The sequence below is a fragment of the Hemitrygon akajei genome, chromosome 13 (genome assembly GCF_048418815.1).
Source record: "Hemitrygon akajei chromosome 13, sHemAka1.3, whole genome shotgun sequence".
Taxonomy (NCBI): domain Eukaryota; kingdom Metazoa; phylum Chordata; class Chondrichthyes; order Myliobatiformes; family Dasyatidae; genus Hemitrygon; species Hemitrygon akajei.
In genome coordinates this window covers 49,737,583-49,761,422 of record NC_133136.1, presented here as the reverse complement: position 1 = coordinate 49,761,422, position 23,840 = coordinate 49,737,583, and the positions used below count along the sequence as shown (strand labels likewise).

Below are 23,840 nucleotides of genomic sequence, written 5' to 3'. Positions count from 1 at the left end.
GAATTCAATTTCAATTCTGATGTTGAGATATTTGTTGCACAGTTTTTTGTTTTGCTAGATATTTATTGTTATTAAATGTTTATGCACAGATATATAATTAAAGTTTATATGCTTGCAGCAGATATATTGGATAGTGTTATAATTTTGACTAGTCTTTAGAACAATCATATACCGTGCTCATGTTTCACAATGTGAGAGAAATAACCAGCCCTTTACTGTTATGCATGCCCTGGTGAAACAGTTAAAGCAGTCGACAAAGGGTTGACCCAGCTGTTCAGATTCTCCATTGGCCTTCAGCAACATCAGTCTGAACTTTTCCCCACCCCGCTCCCAATCTCCTCTTGTAACGATGTCAGATAACCAAACTATTACCGTTCTGCAACTAATTGTATTGAAGTTACAAGTCTAGTATTTTCAATATCAAAATAAGGGTGTTGAACAGGTCTAGTGTTTTATATCAGTCTTCTGAATTTGGTACTTAGAGACAATATAAGTGAGTAATCAGTGATTTTAGGAGAAGGTGGAAGATGGAGAAACAGGGTGGTTTAATGAGGTGGTGGAGGAGTTGAACTGCTGGCCAAACAACAGCTGATAAAGGCAACACCTACAGCTCCAACATCTCATTGACTGTTTCCTCAGACTTTAATAAGGTGTCTCACCTGTGAGCAAAGAGAACATGCAATTGGAGCTGTGTTTACTGCAGTAAAAATGTTGTGAGCATGTGTGTGCAGTGAATAGGACATATAGGCTAAATTAATACTATGGAAATTTATTTGGATGAAATAATTCATTTGTCATTTATTCCCTCCTCCCACCCCATTGGCTGAGGACTGATTTTTACCAAGGGCATTCAGTTATAGTACTAGCCCCAGAATTGAACTATCAAAGAATTTTATAAAGGTCATACTGATCAACCAGCAGCTTTGGAGTAAAGGTATGTTTTTAATTGCCATTTTATATTGCTCTAGAGTTGCAGCTTAAGTGCCCTGCAAGCCAGGTTGAAAGTTGCAGCTCATCAGGCAGAAGAGGAATCGGAAGTGATTGCTGAGGAATTCCTTGAGGGCAAGGTTGAAATAGATGATTTTCTCAGCAGCTTCATGGAAAAAAGAACAGTATGTAGCAAAATATGTTCTCTATGATTTTCTTGATCAGATTTTAGCAACTCTTTGATTTGAAAAGTATTTTTTTCAGTGTTTGGTAAATGTGTTTATCTCCTGTGTTCTCCCATTTCATAAGGAAATAAATGACAAACTCTTTGGAATTGCATACTTTTACTGCCCCTCACTTCTGATGCCATTAATGCGAAATGAGATTTCTAACACAGTCATGTATGCAAATTTGTATTAAAGCTGTTAAGGTTCACACAATTTTGGAAAGCCTTGCTCATCGCAGCTTAGTAATATGGAGAAGCTTCTAAACATAGCAATGAAATACTTCTGTCAAGAGTAGCATGCATGTACTAGTAATGTATGTACAGAATCAAATCACAACTAAATAGTGTTTTATAAAGTAGACACAAGTGGAAAGAACACTAGTCATTTATTGCGAAGATTCCAACAGCAAGAGTGGAGCCAAAACAGATGGGGGAAGATCTTAAATACATTTTCTTGCATCTGTATTTACTGGGGAGATGGACACGAGTATAGAAGTGAGGCAAAGCGGCATCAACTTAATGGACCCTGTACAGATTACAAAGGAGGAGTTTGCTATGCTGATGCAAATCAGGGGAGATAAATCCCCAGGCCTAACAAGGTGTTCCCTTGGACCCTACGGAAGCAAATGCAGAAATTACCAGGGCCCTAGCAAAGATTTGAAAAGGTCCTACACAGGAGATTGGTCAAGAAGCTTCAGTCGTTCGGCATTCAAGATGAGGTAGTAAATTGAACTAGACGCCAGCTTTGTGGAAGAAGCCAGAAAGTGGTAGTAGATGGTTTGTTTCTCTGACTGGAGGCTTGTGACTGGTGGTGTGCCGCAGGGATCAGTGCTAGGTCCATTGTTGTTGGTCATCTGTATCGATGATCTGGAGGATAATGTGGTTAACCAGATCGGCATATTTGTGGATGACACCGAGATTGGAGGTGTTGTGGACTGCAAGGAAGGCTATCATGGCTTCCAGACCGATTTGGATCAGCTGGGGAAATGGGCTGAAAAATGGCAGAAGGAACTTAATGCAGACAAGTGTAGAATCAACCAGGGTAGGTCTTACATAGTGAACGGTAAGGTGCTGAGGAGTGTGATAGAACAGGGGGATCTGGGCACACAGGTCCATAATTCATTGAAAGTAGTGTCTCAGGTAGATAGGGTTGGAAAGAAAGCTTTTTGCACGTTGACCTTCATATATGATGTTATGTTGAAGTTGTATAAGACATTGGTGAGGCCTAATTTGGAGTGTTATGTGCAGTTTTGGTCACCTACCTACAGGAAAGATGTAAACAAGGTTGAAGGAGTGCAGAGAAAATGTACAAGAATGTTGCTGGGTCTGAGTGATAAGGAAAGATTGAATAGGTTTGGATTTTATTCCTTAGAACATAGAACATTGAGAGGAGGTTTGATAGAGGCATGCAAAATTATGAGGGATTATAGATAGGGTAAATGCAAGCAGGCTCTTTTCACTGAGGTTGGGTGGGACTACAACCACAGGTCATGGGGTAAGGGTAAAAAGTGAAAAGTTTAAGGAGAACATGAGGGGAAACTTCTTTACTCAAAGGGTCATGAGAAGTTTGGATCATTGCATGGATGGTAGGGGTACGGAGGGCTGTGGTCCTGCTGCAGGTCAATGGGAGTATGCAGTTTAAATGTTTTTGGCATGGACTAGATGGACCAAAGGGCCCATTTCATTGCTATACTTCTCGATGACTCTATAAGAGTAACTAGTTTGTGTTTGAGCCCGAGAATTACCTATTTAGATTACTTTCCAACAGTAATCTTAAATTAATGTTTGCAGCAATTATTACATCTGTAATTCAAATCACAAGCTTCAAATAGAAAAATGACTAGTTGCCATTAAAATACGAAACTGTTTTGAATATGAAGTACTCATCCCAGATCATTCTTTAAGTGTTTGCACAAGATCAGCCAGTAGCACTCACACCTACTGTGATGAAGTGCTTTGAGAGGTTGTTCATGGCTAGAATTAACTGCTGCTGCCTGAAAAAGAAGCTGGACCTATGCAGTTTGCCTCTGACCACAATAGGATTGCAACAGTTGAAATCTCCCTGGCTGTCCATTCAGCCTTGGACCACCTGGAAAACGGTAATACTTCAGGTTGTTGTTTATTGATTACGGTTCAGCATTCCACTCCATCACCCCACCCCCTCAATAATAATCGACAAGCTTTCAAAGTCAGGCCTCTGTACCTCCCTCTGTGACTGGATCCATGACTTCCTAATCAGGAGACCACAGTCAGAGTGGATCAGAGATAACATCTCTTTATTGACAGTCAACACAAGCACACCTCGAGGATGCATACTTAGCCCACTGCTCTAATCTCTCTACACTCCTGGTTGTGGGTAAGCACAACTCAAATAGCATCTATAAATGCGCTGATAACATGACTGCTGTTGGCAAAATCTCAGATAGTGACGAGGTGGCATACAGGGGTGAGATAGATCAACTGGTTAAGTGGTGTTGCAATAAAGCAACATCAGTATGATTGTGTACTTTAGGAAGGAGAAATTGGGAAATCACACAGTTCTCATCGAGAGGTCAGCAGTGAAAACGGTGAACAGCTTCAAGTTTCTGTGTGTCAACATCTCTGAGGATCTACCCTGGGCCAAACATATTGAGATTACAAAGGCATGGCAGAGGCTATATTTCATTAGGAGTTTGAGGAGATTTGGTTTGTCACCAAAGATTAGCAAGTTTCTACAGATGTAGTGTGGACAGCATTCTGGCTGGTGGTGTCACTTGTCTGGTATGGAGGCACCAATACACAGGATCAGAAAAAGCTGAAAAGGTTTGAAAACTCAGCCAGCTCCATCATGAAGGACCTTCACCATCCAGGATGTGCCCTTTTCTCCTTGCTGCCATCAGTGCAGAGGTACGTGAGCCTGAAGATGCACAATCAATGTTTTAGAAACAGCTCTTCCTCCTGGGTCATCCAGATTTCTAAATGGTCCATAAACCCACGAACATTACCTCACTATCTTGCTTTCTTTTAACTGTTTAATTCTATTATTTACATTATATTCTTATTGTAATTATAGTATTTTTTATGTATTGCTCTGTGCTGTGATGTTCCAAAGTGGAGGAGCAGGAAAGACAGATCCTGTGAGATTATTCATTTTACACTTAAACAAGTAAGGTTTTGAATTGGAACCAGTAACACGTACTAGGTATTGGAAGTGGGTGTGGAATGAGAAAGACAACGTGACAACTGTGAGAAGTTTTAAACATTTTACAAAGTGTGATTATTTAACACAGAGATCATCAATCAAGTTTCTTATAAGAAAGAATCATAGAATTTTCCTTGTACCCACAATCTGCTTTTAGGGTCATGGAAACTAGAGGCACAGGCGGAGTCCTGAAAATGGGCATAGGTTTAGTTCTGAAATCCAGTTTGCAGACCCTGTGGATTCCAGCCTTTCAGTTCATATTTTGAATATGCTGAAGGATTCTGCCATCACCACCCTGTCTACCGTGTGTTTCAGACTCCATCGGTCTGTTGAATGAAATAACTTTCCTCCAGAAATTTCTTCTCATCTATTTTCTGATTAATTTAAATATCTGCATACTAGTTATTTATTTCTCTGCTATGTGAAGTGGGTACTTCATGTTTTTCATTTCATATGCCCCAATTAAATCAAACTGAAGCAACCCCAACCTGGCTCATCTGTCCTTTTAATGAACTCTTCACCCTGAACACCTTTGTGTTTCTTGTGCTCTTTCAGAAAAACCTAGTACAATGTTTTCTCTAAAGTAGTGTTCCCTATTGTTTCTTTCATTATAATGAAAGCATGTTAAATTGTTTTACAGTGTATATAGATTGCTTTATTACTTGGATATGTTGTTTTTGAAATGCAAATTAATTCACATGAAAATTGAAAATCCTGTGGGTTTTCATCCTAGCATTTTTCTGATCAACTTATTATTTTGCTAGCCAAACTTTTTCTATCAGAATGATCAGTTCTTCAGCAGCTGATTTAATTAAATAGTGCTGTCCTAAGACTTTTGTTTTATTTAAAAAATTTAAAAGCACTTGTGTTATATAGTGCGACTTAACAGGAAACATTCCAAGATGTTTCACAGGAGTTTTATTCAACACAATTTGATACTCAGCCACATAAGGATGGTTTAAAAGAAGCGAGAGAAGTTTGAGAATAAAATTCCCAGGATCAAGGCCTACAGAGCTGAAGTGGTAGAGGCATGGGGAGTTCTCCAGGATTTTCAGACATGGAGGACTGAAGACAGATGTGCAAAACCATGGTAGATTTGGTGAAAGTATCCCACCGTATCCATTAGTATCAACCTTCTGCCCATACTTGGCCACAGTTTTGTATAAATTGTGTCTCAAAAGGCATCAGGAAATTAGCTGCATTGGAAGTGGCTGGAGAGAAAGAATATTTTATATTTTAAACTGGCAGAAAGGACATTAGATAGCAGTTTAGTAGGGTGGGTGTGGAAAGACATCGATAGAAGGTCTGACATATAGGGTGAAGGGACGCCATCTAATGTAATAATCCAGCACAATTAAGACTTTAAGAAGGGAGTGTGGAAACCGGGGCCTCACTGAGTGTAAGATAACAGAGAAACATTAATGGTAGGCCAAATGCCAAACTATTGGGATTTGCATTTTTACAGTATTTGAATATTGCAATGTAGAATTGCATTCTGGTCCCCGTTTAATATACCAATTCTTGCATAAGATTAGTTTATTCTGAGAATGCCTTGCATGAATGTGGATGCTTTTATAAATTAACCACTTTCACATATTATAAAATTGTTTTTGTTGCTTCAGCTTTGTCATTGCCGGCGAGCTAAAGAAGAGAAGCTTCAGCATTTGATGACACAACGTGGGCAATTTCACACACTATAGGTGAGGATTTTAAAGGAGAAAAACTGTTTTACAAGTTCATTAAGGTAATTCAGACTGTTTCTGAATGGAGAACTGTTGCTGTATTTGATCATATCACATGCTACTTGATGTATTCAAACTATAAATTAATATAAATCAATATACAGCATAAAGGAAAAACAACAGTAAATGATGCTTCTACTAAAATACCTATAAAAACCAAAGATTAGCCTAAAGTTATTCTGTATATTAAACATCATAGTATGGCACTACATAGTGCCTCACTAGTCTGTATTGTACAGAATTGAGTTAAATGGATATAGCCCATAAGACTTCAAATTATTTAATTCCCTGCCCCCTGCAGTAGCATTTATCTGCCTGTGCAGCCCTCAGCCTTCAAGACTGGACACCTGTGAAACTCTGCCCTGAGTTTATCAGTTGCCAAAGCTGTTATGAATGCTTGTGAATAGCTTGGATATTCATAAGCATTCAGAGAATAATCACAACCTGTCTAACATTTTTTAAAACAAAATTATTAATACTATGACATACAAACTCTTTAGTTAACTCACTAAAATCTTCAGTTGCCCAAGTACCCCTCTGAACTTGTACTGGATGGTCTAACGTGGGTTTAGCAGTTTTAGCCAAACTGAAAATGCAGACTTTCCCATTTATTAGGCTTTGTGAAGAGTTCACCAGCACAGGTATCTGGCATCCAGCACTCACATTTATCACGTCATCGAAACATACAGTGAAATGCGTTGTTTGCATTAATAATCAACACAACCCAAGGATGTGCTAGGGACAGGCCACACATTGCAATGCCAATACAGCATGCATACAACATTCAACAAAACAAACCCCTTCTGACTTCAACCTCTTGACCTCACTGACCACTGGGTTATCAAACACCGGACTTGCACAGACCTCTGCTACCAGCATTTGCGAACCTGGGCCATCATCAGCCCTCGTGCATCCTTTCTGCACAGCATATCGGTATAACACTGATTGCTGCTTTGAACTGCAGAATATACTCATATTCCTGAATTGCTCCAGCAAAATCTCATTAGGCCAAATACATACTAATCTAGATCGGCAAGAGGAACGTGCCACACGGAGTCATCCACTTCTGTGAAGGTTGGTCTCTAGAGCACTCTGAAAGGTTGTAGTATGCCCTCTTTTTAGGAAGAGCACATTTGCAGATACCTGCTGGTAAATTTCAGCAAGGGATTATTCCAAATATATTTTGGCACATCCTCCTATGACATTTAAAAGCATTTATTCAGTTTTTTTTGTTCCACTTGGATAATAAAAGCCCTGGGGTTTTTTTTTAAATATCTAGACCTCTTTGTAGGACAAAGAATAAAAATGAGGGAAGAGTACAAGGGAGTACACAACTACACCTTCCAACTAGTCTCTTCAAGCATCGTCCAGTATCCTGCATACATCCTTGGGTTATGTGATTGTTAAAGCAAACAAGGCATTTTACTGTATATCTGCACTTCAATTAAGTTTCACTCACCATAAACTGTTGACTGTTCTGAAGATAATATGAAATGAGATGCATAAAATAATGAATCTACTAATTTGTTTACAATTAAATAATTAAACTATTAGATTGCTACATTATGTAGCTTCTGGTCCGGTGTCCTTTACATATTTTCTCCCTTACCTATTAGGAACAATAGTTAAGTTAGTTAAAGTTTGTCCCGAGCCTTATAGGCTCATCAGGCCAGGACTCTTTCTCCCCCCCCCCCCCCCCCCCCCCAGATAGGACGCCACTCTATCGCGAGGTTAACCCCAGCATTTTGCCAATACCCATTTTCAGCTGGGTGGACTGGAGCAATGTGTGGTTAAGCGCCTAGGACACAACACGCTGCCTCGACTGGGGCTCAAACCCACGACCTTCAGATCTCTAGTCCAATGCCTTAACCACTTGGCCACACGCCACATTAGGAACAATAACTTTAAAATTATGTATGTTTGTGATCATTGAAGAATTAAATTTGTACCTCTTGGACAGTGCTGCCATTGCCAATGGGTTTTATTCCTCTCTCTACAGCTTTATAATTGACACACTGCGATTCCTGCGCTGGGCAAGATGGCACATGTTGAACCTACCAAGTTAAAATTAATTGCATGAAAATGTATTTAACAATCTTTTGAAATTATTTGTAAATTTACAATTTCCAGTATTAAATTGTGCTTCTAAATTACCTAAATTTGTTCATATTTTCAGTTTCAATATTCTATTTCTGTTAAATTTGTATATGTAGATTGAGTTTTTGAATTAAATATTTAATATTGTATATAATAACCATATGGCTGCTTTACTAATGAAATATTTGCACAGTTTTCACTGGTGAAGTTTATTAAGGTGAAGTTTTCAATTTGGAAATTCAGTATTGATGTGGCATTCCATACCTACACATGAATTCAGTCATATCCTTCAAACAGTTGTAATCTATACAATTTAGTTCAGAATTTCTAAAGAGGAATCTCTCATTGTTTCAATTCTGTTACAAAGTAAGACTGCCTACATAAGGATTTATTTTTACATTAAGGATGGAAATGCCATAATTTATTATATACTTCACTTTTGTATTACTCAGTACATTAAGCATATCATAGTATTTTACAATAACATTAAACATTTTATTTACAGAAAGCAAATGCAGCAGGATTGTCTGAAATCATAAATATTTGATATTATTTTAAGGAATAAGATCCCAACACTAGAACAAATCTTAATTCATGCTGAGATTTCTGTGTGGGTTCATGGTGCGTGATTCAAAAGTAGCAGATAGAAAAAGTAGACAAACGGCTTGACACTGAAAGTGAGTGTACTGGTATGTTCTGCACTTTTGGAAAAAAATCTGCTGTGAGCAATACTAAAATACTAATGTCTATTGATTCAATAAGTTAATAATGTTTTAATTTGATCGTGAAACTTGGCTGGAAAGTAACTTTATTCATGAAAAAAGTGGTGGCTATCTTGCATCCATAATGGGTTAGTCTTTTAAAGCCTATCTTTTGTCCAAAGAGAGTAAGAGGTTGGAGATGGTAAGGTCAAAATGACCGACATCAACTAAATATTGAAACAGCGAAAGAAAATACCAGACTTTCTTTACTAGACTATGCCTTTCAATTGTGACTCATCTACTAAATCAACTAGGTAATGACCTGGTTATCCTGGAAAGGAGGACTTCAATATTTTGGGTCATTTAGCACTGACTACATTTTGTAAATTTACCTAAATCTTTAAAATGTTACTTTGCAATTTCTAATAAATCCAGTTTTGTGGAAAATAAAATAAAATGTGCAATAAAGAAACAAAGATTTTAATTGTACACAAACATAATAGCTAAAAAATTATAGCTCTGATTACAATAAATTAATTCTTTCATTTGATTCCTTCTGTGACTATAGTTACACAAAATCTAGAAAAATATTCAATTGATTTTGTTGGTTCTGTTATAATTGGAGAATTTCTACCTAATTAAAGTAAAAACATAAGTTATTTGGTTTTAAGTTTTTATTTCCTTGCCAGCAAGGAGACCATTCAATAAAATTTGTCAGCTACCAATTCTCTTTAGTGATTTCATTTACAGCTTTAGAACTGTTGAGATCCAAAACAAATTAGTCATATGCTGGACAAGTTCTATGGTTTATAGATTTAGTTGAGCAGGTAGGCCATGCCTTCTGCTGCTTAACTGATCTCAAAGAAAATGCTTTGGCTTCCGTTATTGACCTTACCAGAACAACTTGGCAAAAGAAATACATAGAATCATAACATATTACTGGATTAACTCTGTGAATAGAGCAGTATAGGTGATGGGGAGGGATTATTGACATTTCGGGTTGAAACCCTGCATCACAATACATTCCTTCCCCTCACCCCAGCCACAGATGCCACTTCACCCACTGAGTTCCTCCAGCACGTTATTTTGTGCTCCATATTCCAGCATCTGCAGACTCGTGTCTCCACTGAGAATCTTAGTCATGGCAGAAGTTTTTTTTTAAATGATCATACCTTTACGGCTTGCGTAGACCTTGGCCATGAAGTAAATGTAACAATTTCCCCTCTTTATAAAATAGAAGCTGGAAGAATAAATAAATTTGGAGAGAGAAAAATAAAATCAGCCTGGGCTCTCTGTTCCTTCCAACCAAAAATAACTGGTTCACGACTTGCTTTGAGACAAGATGGGATTAGAAGCTATAAATGACCCCTAAAAATCTACAAGTGCCTTATACTATGTAGTGGCACATGATATATTACACCTTCTCTTTGCAAACTGTCTTTTTTTTAAATCAAATTGTACTAGGATCTCAGGCAACAGCAAAGGCAACATCCTCAGGGTACTCTGACAGGTTTTTGCTGCTCTCTTCACTAGAGAGTAAGTCTCCTCCACTTGGTGATCTGCAGTTCAAGTCAGCGACACCCGACTCCTGGTCACTGTTAGCAGAAAGATCAGTGTCTGAATGCTTCATGCTATGTGTTAGGATCATAGATTCTGAATCTTCATGTCCTTGTGAAGGGCTACAAGAAGTGAATGGTCTGCCATTGTCAATATAATCCTGAGGGGTGTTGGCTATATGTTGATCAGAGACCGAAATTTCCATCTTCTGTGATTGCTTGGTTTCCTCACTTCTGTTCTTCAGATGGGATTTATCTTGAAGTTGTAATTTCTGTTAAAATAATCAAAGTTGCATGTCAAAAAAGATGGTACTTAATACTAAGCTGCTATTCAAATTGAAGCACAGGAATTATAATCGTACTAAGAACAATTTTACAGCATCTTAAGTAAATCTTGTAGGAGCATACCCCATTTTTCCATTGGTTTTATGAGTAATTGCCAAATAATTGTACTGATATTTACCAAATGTTTTTTTAAAACTTTCTCTACTTTTACCCATGAACCAATCCCCATTAAGATGTTTACCCTAATTTTCAATATAAAAAGCATTATCTGTACTGTGTCAAGATTGAGCACATTTATCCTATTATCCTATTCTACTGAGCAGCTGTGGGACATCCTTCCTGGTTCCATGGTACCTTCTGTCATTCACTTTCTACTTGTGCTTTAGTTTGGGAGTCTTAACTACATTAAAAGTACTAAACCGTTGCTCCCTTGATATTGTTCAATAGAAGTAAATCTTTCAAAGATGTTACAGTTAGATGGTACAGCCAATTGCAAGCTGTACTTGGGAAGGGAAGGCCAATGACTATTCCCATTCAGGGATTTGAAAGTACACCGATATGGCATTGTATTTCCCCTTCAGAAGAGGAAGGCAGTGGAATTTGGAAAAGGTACAGTGGGACATAAACACAAGTCAGTCTGGAAATCCAAAGCAATGCTCACAAAATGCTGGAGGAACTCAGTAGGTCAGGCAGCATCTCTGGAAATGAATAAACAGTCGATGTTTTGGAATGAGACCCTTCAGGGCTGAAAGAGGGGAAGATGCCAGAATAAATAAGTGAGGGGAGGAGAAGGAGGCTAGTTAGAAGGTGACAGGTGAAGCCATGTCAGTGGGAAAAGTAATGGCTAGAGAAGGAGGATTCTGATAGGAGAGGAGAGTGAACCATGTAAGAAGGGGAAGGAGGAGGGGACCAAGGGAGAAGTGATAATAGGCAGGTAAGAAGAGGCAAAAGGCCAGAGTGGGGAATAGAAGAGGGGAGGGAATTTTTTTTAACTAGAAGGCGAAATCTAAATTCATGCGATCCGGTTGGAAGCGACCCAGGGGGAATATAAGGTGTTGTTCCTTCACCCTGAGAGTGGCCTCATCTTAGCACAAGAGAAGGCCATGTCAGAATGGGAATCGGATTTAAAATATTTGGCCACTGGATCGTTCCACTTTCGGCAGATGGTGTGGAGGTGCTTGACGAAGCAGTCCCCCAATTTATGGCAAGTCTCACCAATGTAGAGGAGGCCGTGTCGGGAGCACCGGACACAATAAACAACCCCAGCAAATTTGCAGATGAAATATTGCTACACCTGGAAGGATTGTTTGGGGCCCTGAGGGAGAAAGTGAATGGGCAGCTTGCAGGGATAAGTGCTGGGAGGGAGATTAGTGAGGAGGGACAAATAGAGAAGTGAATCATGGAGGGAACGATCCCTGCGAAGAGTGAAGGGGATGGGGGGGGGGGGGGGGGGGGAGAGACTAAAGATGAGTTTAGTGGTACGATCCCTTTGGAGATGGGGGAAGCCGTGGAGGATGATACCATAGAACACTACAGCACAGTACAAGCCCTTCAGCCCTCCATGTTGTGCCAACCCATATAATCCTTAAAGTACTAAACCCACACTACTCCATAACCCTCCATTTTTCTTTCATCCATGTGCCTGTCTAAGAGGTTCTTAAATACCCCTAACGTTTTAGCCTCCACTACCATCCCTGGCAAGTCATTCCAGGTACTCACAACCCTCTGTGTAAAAAACTTACCCCTGATGTCTCCCCTAAACTTCACTCACTTAATTTTGTACATATGCCCTCTTGTGTTTGCTATTGGTGCCCTGGGAAACAGGTACTGACTATCCACCCTATCTATGCCTCTCATAATCTTGTAGACCTCTATCAAGTCCCCTCTCATTCTTCTACGCTCCAAAGAGAAAAGTCCCAGCTCTGCTAATCTTGCTTCATATGACTTGTTCTCCAAACCAGGCAACATCCTGGTAAATCTCCTCTGCACCCTCCCCATAGCTTCCACATCCTTCCAATAATGAGGTGACCAGAATTGAACACAATACTCTCTAAGTGCGGTCTCACCAGAGATTTGTAGAGTTGCAACATGACCCCTCTATTCTTGAACTCAATCCCCCTGTTAATGAAGCCCAGCATCCCATAGGTCTTCTTAACTACCCTATCAACCTGTGCAGCGACCTTGAGGGATGTATGGATTTGAACCCCAAGGTCCCTTTGTTCATCTACACTCTTAAGTAACTGACCATTAATCCTGTACTCAGTCTTCTGGTTTGTCCTTCCAAAATGCATTACCTCACACTTGTCCAGATTGAACTCCATCTGCCATTTTTCTGCCCAACTCTACAGCCTGTCTATATCCTTTTATAACCTTCGACAACCTACAGCTCCATCCACAACTCCTCCAATCTTTGTGTCATCCGCAAACTTACTCACCCATCCTTCCACCTCTACATCCAGGTCATTTATAAAAATCACAAATAGTAGGTAGGGGTCCCAGGACAGATCCCTGCGGCACTCCACTAGTCACCGACCTCCAGGCAGAATACTCTCCTTCTACAACTACCCTCTGCCTTCTTCCTTTAAGGGACCTTGTCAAATGCTTTGCTAAAGTCCATGTAGACCACATCCACTGCCCTACCCTCATCAATTTCTTTTGTTACCTTTTCAAAAAACTCAATCAGGCTCGTGAGGCACGATCTTCCCTTCACAAAGCCATGTTGACTATCCATGAGTAGGCTGTACTTCTCCAAATGCTCGTAGATCCTATCTTTAAGAATCCTTTCCAATAGTTTGCAGACCACCAACGTAAGACTCACCGGTCTATAGTTCCCAGGTTTCTCCCTATTACCTTTTTTAAACAAGGGAACTATATTTGCCATTCTCCAGTCCTCCAGCACTTCCCCTTTAGCCAAAGAGGATTCAAAGATCATAGCTAATCTCCTGCAATCTCTTCTCTCAATTCCCACAACAACCTGGAGTGTGTCATATCCGGCCAGAGGGGATTTATCAATCTTAATGTTTTTAAGAAGATCCAGCACTTCTTCTTCCTTAATCTCCACATTGTCCAGCACACAGGCCTGCTCTATTTCAACCTCAACCTGATCAAGATCCTTTTCACTTGTGAATACTGAGGTAAAGTATTCATTTAGGACCTCCCCAACCTCCTCCGCTTCCAGGCACATGTTGCCCTCTTTATCCTTTAGCGGTCCCACCTTTGTTCTCGTCATCCTCCTATTGTTCACATATGCATAGAATGCCTTGGGGTTCTCCTTAATCCTACATACCAAGGCCTTCTCATGCCCCCTTCGAGCTCTCCTAAGTCCTTTCTTTAGCTCCTTCCTGGCTACCCTATATTTCTCTTAAGCCCCTCCTACTTCCTGCTTCTTATATCTAACATATGCTTCCTTTTTCCTCTTGACGAGTTGCCTCACATGTTTCGTCAGTCACAGTTCCTTTTTTCTACCATTTTTTCCTTGCCTCAGTGGGACAAACCTATCCTGAACCCAGCTCAAATGGTTCCTAAACTTCTCCCACATTACTTCTGTGCTTTCCCCTTTGAACATGTTTCCAATTTACTCTCACTAGTTCCTGCCTCATCCCTTCCCCAGTTAAGCACTTTACTATTTCGTCTGATTTTATCCCTTTCCATAGCTATGCTGAAGCTAAGGGAGTTGTGGTCACTCTCACCAAAATGCTCCCTCACCAAGAGGTCTGTCACCTGACCAGGTTCATTACCCAGAATTAGATCCAGTATGGCCTCTCCTCTCATTGGCCGGTCCACATACTGTGTCAGGAATCCTTCTTGAACACACCTGACAAATTCAGCCCCATCTATCCCCCTTGCACTCAGGAGGTGCCAGTCAATATGAGGGAAGTTGAAATCACCCATAACTACTACCCTGTATTTCCTGCACCATTCTAAAATCTGCCTGTTTATCTGCTCCTCGGTGTCCCGAGGGCTATTTGGGGGCCTTTAGACTACTCCCAGCACAGTGATTGATCCCTTCCTATTTCTGACTTCCACCCAGACCGACTCCGTGGACACTCCCTCTGCAGCGTCCTCCCTTTCTATAGCCGTGATACTATCCCTGACCAGCAATGCCACTCCCCCCCCCTTTTCTACCTCCCATCCTATTCCTTTTAAAACACCTGAACCCTGGGACCTGCATCATCCAATCCTGCCCTTCCTCCAACCAAGTTTCAGTAACAGCCACAACATCGTAGTTCCACGTACTAATTCATGCCCTAAGTTCATCCTCCTTGTTCCTAATACTCCTAGCATTGAAATAGACACATTTCAACCCCTTTAACTGGCTACAATTATGTTCTGTCCCCTGCCTGTCCTTCCTCATCAACTCAGAACTCTTAGCATCATGCCCTTGTCCTTCTACCTTAATCCCTGCACTCACATTCTGATTCCCACCCCCCTGCCAAACTAGTTTAAACCCTCCCCAACAGCTCTATCAAACCTGCCTGCCAGGATATTGGTCCCCCTGGGATTCAAGTGCAACCCGACCTTTTTGTACAGGTCACACCCGCCCCAAAAGAGGTCCCAATGATCCAGAAATCTGAATCCCTGCCCCCTGCTCCAATCCCTCAGCCACGCATTTATCCTCCACCTCATTTTATTCCTATTCTCACTGTCATATGGCACAGGCAGTAATCCCGAGATTACTACCTTTGAGGTCCTGCTTCTCAGCTTCCTTCTTAACTCCCTGTAGTTTTCTTTCAGGACCTCCTCCCTTTTCCTACCTGTCATTGGTACCAATATGTACCACAACCTCTGGCTGTTCTCCCTCCCACCGCAGGATATCTTGGATGTGACCAGAAACATCCCGGACCCTGGCACCTGGGAGGCAAGCTACCATCGGAGTTTCTTTCCTGCGTCCACAGAATCGCCTGTCTGACCCCCTAACTATAGAGTCCCCTATTACTACTGCCTTCCTCTTCTTTTCCCTACCCTTCTGAGCCACAGGGCCAGACTCTGTGCCAGAGGCACGGCCACTGTCACTTCCCCCAGGTAGGCTGTCCTCCCCCCCCCAACAGTACTCAAACAGGAGTACTTATTGTCAAGGGGTACAGCCACAGGGGTACTCTCTAGTACCTGACTCTTCCCCTTCCCCCTCCTGACTGTGACCCATTTCTCTGTCCCCCGTGGCCCAGGAGTGACCACCTGCCTGTAATTCCTCTCTATCACCTCCTCACTCTCCCTGACCAGATGAAGTTCATTGAGTTGCATCTCCAGTTCCCTAACACGGTCCCGTAGGAGTTGCGTCTCGATGCACCGGGTGCAGATGTGGCCATCCGGGACGCCGGGAGACTCCAGGACCTCCCACATCTGACACCGACCACAGAAAACTGGCCTCACACACATACTACTTCCTTTTGCAATCAACCACTGCCTCGCCTCGTCCCGTTGAGCCAAAGCCACTCTGCTGCCTCTCACTCCACTGCCCACTGGATATGGCTGCCTTCCTTTTAAACTGTTTGCGCTCAACAGGCGGATGTCACGCGCCTGCGCAGTCTGGCCTCTCTCTTCCCCCGAGAACTCAAAATGTCTTCCCGCTGGAAATCCTTAGGTGCTCTCCCACTGCCTTCTTGTTCTGATGTGTTACATGCAGAGCCTCATGGGATGGTAGGTAAGAACAAGAAGAATTATCACTGTTAATGAAGTAGAAAGATGGGGTTAGCACAAATGTTTGAGAAATGGAGGAGATGTGGGTGATGGCAGCATCAATAGTGAAGGAAAGGAAACTGTTCTTTAAAAAAGGAAGGCATCTCTGATGCCCTAGAAAGAAAAGCCACATCCTGGGATCAGGTGCTGCAGTGACGAAGAAACTAAGTAAAAGGAATAGCATTTTTACTGGAATAGTGGGATATGTTTGGTAAAGGATAAAAGAACTAGCATGTGTTTTAAACTCACATTCTAGGATGTGGGCCTTGCAGGGGATGGTTCATCCCCAGCTGTCATAAAGCTGGAGTTAGTGAGCCATCTTGTACTTCTTTAGTCCTGCTGGTGTCATTATTCCCACAATGCTTTTGTAAGAAAGGAATGGTGATATTACAGCATGGCAGGTTGGCATCTAGCTTTGAAGAAAAACCTGCAAATGGTGATCTCCCATCCCTGCTTCTCTTGTCACTGAGGATGGCCAATATTTGACCTTCCCTTGTTGCCACTGTGTGAATGTGTCCAGTTGAGATACTGACTAATAGTGGCCTCCTAGGATGGAACAAAATAGCACAGCACAGAAACAGCTTATTCAGCCCACTATGTTCTGTCTATCCAATTAGTAATGAAATGGGCAACCTAACTAATCCCCTATGCCTACACAATGTCATGTCCTTAAATATCCTTCACATTCATTTACAGATCTAAATTAATTTTAAAAGTCTCTAATATTTTTGTGTCTACCACCACTCCAGGAAGTGTATTCCAGGCAACCACCATTCCCTGTTTTTAACTTGTCCTTCACATCTTTGAAATTACCCTTCTCACCATAAAGCCATGCTGTCTGATATTAGACATTTTAACCCCAAGAGAAAAAAAGATACTGCCTACTCTATGCCTCTCAGAATCTTATAAATCTCTATCAGATCTCCCCTCTGCCATTCCAGAGAAAACATCTGAAGTTTGTCCAACAACACATGGCCTCAAATCCACGCAGCATCCTGATAAACCTCATCTGCATCCTCTCCGATGCCTCAATATCCTTCCTATTATGGGGCAACCACAACTGTATACAATCATCCAGATGCGGCCTAACTAGAGTATTATAAAACTAATTTTTATAACTTACTAACTTTTGAATTTAATGCCTCAACTAATAAAGGCTAGCATGCCATGCACCCTCTTAAACACCCAACAATCTGTGTAGCCACTTTCAGGGAGCTATGAACTTGGTTTTGGACTCCACAATCCCTCTGCTCATCAATACTGTTAAGGGTCTTACCTTTACACTGTCTCCTTACATTTGACCTACCAAGGTGCATCACTATTGTGTGCTGCACCTACAGCTGACCTTCAGTACCTTGTGTAAAACTACTGTCTAAATGAAATACAGAACAAATTGGAACACTACCAATACTGTAAAATAGTGTAGTACTGTAGTTCCTAATGGTTATCAACAGAGGAACTCATCTGCCATATTCTTCTGTTTGACTGTAAATGAACAAAATCAGTGCAGATAATGGACTGCCTTCATACAATGCTTTAGACTATTGCATCTTCCAAACCTTCATTTTCATTGTAACATTGAAGATAATTGTCAATTCCTTTGTAATTTCTAACTTGTTAAAGTAGTGAAATTATTTCATTTTCTCTCTTGGCCATTTCTGGCATCTCCAAGCCTGAATGCTTGAAACGACAATGAACAAATTCAGTACCAAATTCCCTTACTGCTTATTTCTTGTCAGCTATCAGTGGGAAAAATCACACTGCTTTGTGAACACATGCACACACAACTAATGCCATTTAAAACAGATCACTCTAAGCATGTCTAATGGTCACACAAACGCACATGACTGATGCTAATTAGAAACTGTTCTAATTAGAAACTAATTAAGCTACATAGTGTCCCAAATAAATGAAGGGAATCCTGGCTACTTTCTTGATCTAGTTTTTGTTCTTTAAGAGTTGTCCCAAATAAGTGGCTGCCCCGATTAACCGATAGCACAATTAACCGGAATCCACCGTACACGTACGTGGTTCTGGAGTGATGGTGTGTTTCATTATCAGCACAATGGTTAAAAGGGTTCAGCCAGGGGTTCCCAACCTTTTTTATGCGGTTATCCAAGAGGTCCATGCACCCTGGGTTAAACTATCAGTAAATACTTCTCTTATGGCTAGGAGGGTGGTCTTGCTTAAATGGAAGGAGGATGCCCCCCCCTACACATGCTCAATGGTTATCTGATGTTATGTCATGTTTAAATCTAGAGAAGAGTCGTTACTCGATTTTTGATTCTAACCAAGATTTTCAAATGTTATGGGGACCCTTTCTGAACTATTTAAAAAATCTTTGAATTGTTACTAAAATGCAGATCTGGGCTATTATTATAAAACACTATATGGTAAACAGCAACACACACAAAATGCTGGTGGAACACAGCAGGCCAGGCAGCATCTATAGGGAGAAGCACTGTCAACGTTTCGGGCCGAGACCCTGCGTCAGGACTAACCGAAAGGAAAGATAGTAAGAGATTTGAAAGTAGTGGGGGGAGGGGGAAATGTGAAATGATAGGAGAAGACCGGAAGGGGTGGGATGAAGCTAAGAGAGTCCTGGACTATTCCTCTTCCCACCCTGTCTCTTGCAAAAAGGCTATCCCCTTCTCACAATTCCTCCGTCTCCGCCGCATCTGCTCTCAGGATGAGGCTTTTCATTCCAGGACGAAGGAGATGTCTTCCTTTTTTAAACAAAGGGGCTTCCCTTTGTCCACCATCAACTCTGCTCTCAAACGCATCTCTCCCATTTCCCGCACATCTGCCCTCACCCCATCCACCCGCCACCCCACTCGGGATAGGGTTCCCCTTGTCCTTACCTACCACCCCACCAGCCTCCAGGTCCAACGTATAATTCTCCGTAACTTCTGCCACCTCCAACGGGATCCCACTACCAAGCACATTTTTCCCTCCCCCCCCCTTTCTGCTTTTCGCAGGGATCGCTCCCTACGCGACTCCCTTGTCCACTCGTCCCCCCCATCCCTTCCCACCGATCTTCCTCCTGGCACTTATCCTTGTAAACGGAACAAGTGCTACACCTGCCCTTACACTTCCTCCCTTACCACCATTCAGGGCCCCAGACAGTCCTTCCAGGTGAGGCGACACTTCACCTGTGAATCGGCTGGTGTGGTATACTGCGTTCGGTGCTCTCGGTGTGGCCTTTTATATATTGGTGAGACCCGACGCAGACTGGGAGACCGTTTCGCTGAACACCTATGCTTGGTCCACCAGAAAAAGCAGGATCTCCCAGTGGCCACACATTTTAATTCCACGTCCCATTCCCATTCTGATATGTCTATCCATGGCCTCCTCTATTGTCAAAATGAATCCAAACTCAGGTTGGAGGAACAACACCATATATACCGCTGGGTAGCCTCCAACCTGATGGCATGAACATTGACTTCTCTAACTTCCATTAATGCCCCTCCTTCCCTTCTTACCCCATCCCTGACATATTTAGTTGTTTGCCTGTTCTCCATCTCCCTCTGGTGCTCCCTCCCCCTTTCTTTCTCCTGAGGCCTCCCGTCCCATGATCCTTTCCCTTCTCCAGCTCTGTATCACTTTCGCCAATCACCTTTCCAGCTCTTAGCTTCATCCCACCCCCTCCGGTCTTCTCCCATCATTTCGCATTTCCCCCTCCCCCCACTACTTTCAAATCTCTAACTATCTTTCCTTTCGGTTAGTCCTGACGAAGGGTCTCAGCCCGCAACGTCGACAGTGCTTCTCCCTATAGATGCTGCCTGGCCTGCTGTGTTCCACCAGCATTTTGTGTGTGTTGCTGTTTGAATCTCCAGCATCTGCAGATTTCCTCGTGTTTGCACTATATGGTAAAGTACTCTTTTCTTTTTCCTCTTGTTTTTTTCCAACCAGCTTTGTCTTGGTAGGGGGTGTAGATTTTTTTAAATAATAAAATTAACCATACTAGTGTATTTCATTACTCAATTTATTTTATTTGATTGATTATCAATATGGGATACTGTGATTGTATGCATTTTGTGCTATCTTATTTTGATTTATAATTAGTATCCTTATAAATTCTGTATTTGTGTATATGAAGTTTGATAAAAATATTGGAAAAAGAAAAATAAACTATCAGTAAAGGCTGCCTAGGTTTTAACTGCATTCCTGGGAGTATATAACATTATAATCCAATCAAACTCTTTTAACAATGAATAGAATAAACCTGAGCAAAAAGGTGTTACAAAGTTAGGGCCAGGTTGTTCATGGGCACTTCCAGAATGCAAAGGATATCAGAAGTTAAGATTGGCTCACCCTAAGACTAATGAGGCTTGACCAATGGAAAATTTCAGTGCTGTCATTGGTAGATTTTTATTGGTCAAGATCATTTAGGGTTAAATAATCAAGTTAAGCAGAGTGTGTTAAGTTATTGACCAGCAGCTACCTAAATGACTCCTGGAAAGTTTGAGGGACTGGGTGACTTGCTCCATTTTTACACCATCATTTAAGGTATATTTCTAATTATTTTTTTTAAAGCTCCAGCAATTGCTTAGGTATGGAGATTTACACACAAATAATATCTATTTAATTGAATTCCCAAAGAGTGACCAGCTCTTGTTAACCAGCAAGAACTGTATTTATATTAAAAAGGGCAAACATAAATACTGACATTGCCTTTTTTAAGATTAAATACCTTCTGGGTTACATTGAAAAACTTCTGCTCATCTATCACAATCCCCCAGCAATATCAAGCACTTATCAGCAATATTAGCAATATCAGCAGTATCATTGGCACTTACATGGTGCCATCAGTAATTTCCACTATTGCTCACTTCATAACTGCTGATCATACATTTACTTAAAATAAGAACAAATCCAACCCTGACTTTCATGGAACATCTCTGATCTGTTGACTAACTCCATAGTTACATTCTCCTTTTTTTTTTAAATTTCTCTATCTTAACCATAAACTCCTGTGGTCATTTATCAATTTTTTAGAAAGTACCTCCTCCAACATTACAAGTTCCTCCTCCAGCTGTTGGGTTTCCTCTTTCACGGCCATCAAAAACTCTGTAACGGACTGTCGAGGATGCATCCCCTTTTCAAACCGGTTGTACATACTCCTCCAAAATCTGAGTGAAACAGTGCTTGTAATTAGTATTTCCAAATGCAAAAAATTAATTGAGACAAAGTCTTCCATTCGACTTAGAAAATGATGAAGAAAATGTTCTAAAATGAGATTTTTTTAAAAATCCCAGCAAATGCTGAAATTTTGAAGTAAAAACAGATAATTTTGGAAGCATCCAGTGGGGTCACACAGCCTCTGTGAAAAGAGAAGAGTTACATTCCAGTGCTGGTGAAGGGTCTCAGAGCTGAAATGTTAATCTTGGTTCCTTCTTTCCACAGATGCTACTTGACCTCCTGAGAGTTTCCAGTATTTTCAGTTTTTTATAGGATTCTGAAGTAACGTTTTGCAAAAGTCTGTAGATAAGAAATTGAGTTGGAGCAATAATTTGTAAGATTGTACTAAATCTTCCATACATATGTAGTATCTATAGGAAGTGCAGCTTCAGGGAAGCAACATATATCATCCAAGTTCTCCACCATTCAGGCCATGCCAGCCTTTCACAGTCGTCACTGAGCAGGAGGTACAGAAGCCTGAATTCCCACACTACCAGATTCAAGAACAGCCACTTCCCTTCAGCTATCTGGTTCTTGAACCAACCCTCACAGCCAAACAAAAGTGTGGAATGAGCTGCCAGCACATGTGGTGCATGCAAGCTCAATTTCAACGTTTAAGAGAAGATTGGATAGGCCCATGGATGGTACGGCTATGGAGGGTTATAGTCCCAGTGCGGGTCGATAGGAGTAGGCAGTTTAAATGGTTCGGCACAGATTAGATGGGCTGAAGGGCCTATTTCTATGCTGTATTTTTCTATGTCTCTGTAACTCTAACAACCATCTCAGTGTAGCAGCACCATGACCACTTTGCATTATAAGTGGCTCTTTTTTGTTTTAATGTTCTTTCTTGCATATGGTTTATTTATGCTTTTGTTGTGAATGCTATGTATCTGATGCAATGTGCCTGTGCTGCTACTGAAAGTAAGTTTTTCATTGCACCCATCCACGCACTTGTGCATAATAAACTCAACTTTGACATATTTCCTATCCGTACTTCATATTCTGACTTCCATACTTAATGCTTGCCTTCTCCAATATTCCATTAATGCCTGTTTTATCCAGGATAGCTCACTGATGAATCCAAATATAATCATGTTCGGTTTTCCTAAATTCAATGATAACATTAGGACAAAATGGGAAAATTTGTGAAACCATTTAGAAACATCAAACTTGGTCTCAGTACCAAGAATACCAGGATAAATTCCTTACAAGGCTGTTCTATGTGTGAATGAAAAGATGTATGGTGACTTTTTATTTTGTATTTGTATTTTTTGGATTATATTGACAATGAAATATTCAGTTGTGAAACTATCAGTTCATTGAGGAATGAATGAAAATTGTCTCTAAAGTCCTACAATTTCACATTTATTGACAAAATCAAGAGGAGTCACTCAGTAAAAAGGGCTAAGAAATGACATTAATAATGTGCTCATCGATGTCTCATTACTAATGAGCAATTTGGGCAGAATCTCCCAGGAGCAAAAAAAAATTAGAAAATGAAGTAAGTTAGAATATGTACCCAGTTACCAAAAAAAGTGTTAGTGTTACCGAAACTACGATAGAGATGACTAAGCACTATTAACCATACCATGTGAAAAACTTGACTCACAGTTCAGAATTTAAACAAGGAATCTAGACTGCAACTTTAGTTTGGTGCTTTTTAGGTGGCTGTTCTAATTAGAAATGAAACACAAGACACATCTGAATGGATACAATAAATCTCATTACAACATATGAATACTTGCAAATGGTTTCTCACTTCAGCTATGTCCACACTACACCAGATAAATCCGTAACTGGAGCTTTTTCTCTTTGTTTTTTTCCCTCCATCCACACTAAAACGGCGTTTTCGTCCCCCGAAACTGGAGCTTTTCAGAAACGCTTTCCAGAGTGTGTATTTTTGAAAACGCCGGATTGGCTGGAGCAGTGTGGATGGGGTAACCACAGAAATCTGAAAACGCTGACAGATGGCAGCGCGCTATTTCATTGTTTTCTTGAACGCAACCTAACAATTTCAGAACAGACGGCAACGAGACTGATGCCAGAAGTGTTAGAAATGTACTCACTAAATACTTTGACCCATAACTTACTGAATAAATAAGTATACTCACATTGCCCTGTTTTCTGTCCTTGCTCGTATGAAGGTGGTTTTACCTATTTATGCAAGTACTTCTCTGACAATAGATGTGTAACAGCCTAATGTAACATTGTATGGAAATACGAGATAACACTGATGCAGACATGTTTTATACATTTAACAAGGTGCTT

The 23,840-nt window shown here is 40.9% G+C and overlaps 2 protein-coding genes across 4 annotated transcripts in view; one reads left to right on the top strand and one right to left on the bottom strand.

Annotated features, from left to right (window-relative positions):
• vps37a (VPS37A subunit of ESCRT-I) overlaps positions 1–8,330 on the top strand; it is a 34,322-nt gene extending 25,992 nt beyond the window's left edge. The window contains exons 10-12 of one of the 2 annotated variants that reach the window (XM_073064589.1): positions 969–1,112; positions 5,957–6,034; positions 8,076–8,330. In XM_073064589.1, the coding sequence (XP_072920690.1) occupies positions 969–1,112; positions 5,957–6,034 (222 nt within the window). In that variant the 3' untranslated portion in view covers positions 8,076–8,330. Of the gene's footprint in view, positions 1–968; positions 1,113–5,956; positions 6,079–8,075 lie in introns of both variants that reach the window. The other variant, XM_073064590.1, reaches the window with a different exon arrangement.
• Positions 8,331–8,355: 25 nt separating this feature from the next.
• The window catches only part of mtmr7b (myotubularin related protein 7b), a 112,394-nt gene continuing 96,909 nt past the window's right edge, over positions 8,356–23,840 (bottom strand). For both annotated transcript variants that reach the window (XM_073064586.1, XM_073064588.1), the window contains 2 exons: positions 21,397–21,523; positions 8,356–10,702 (listed from right to left, as the gene is read on the bottom strand). In XM_073064586.1, coding sequence (XP_072920687.1) covers positions 10,343–10,702; positions 21,397–21,523 — 487 coding nt within the window. In that variant the 3' untranslated portion in view covers positions 8,356–10,342. The remainder of the gene's footprint in view (positions 10,703–21,396; positions 21,524–23,840) is intronic.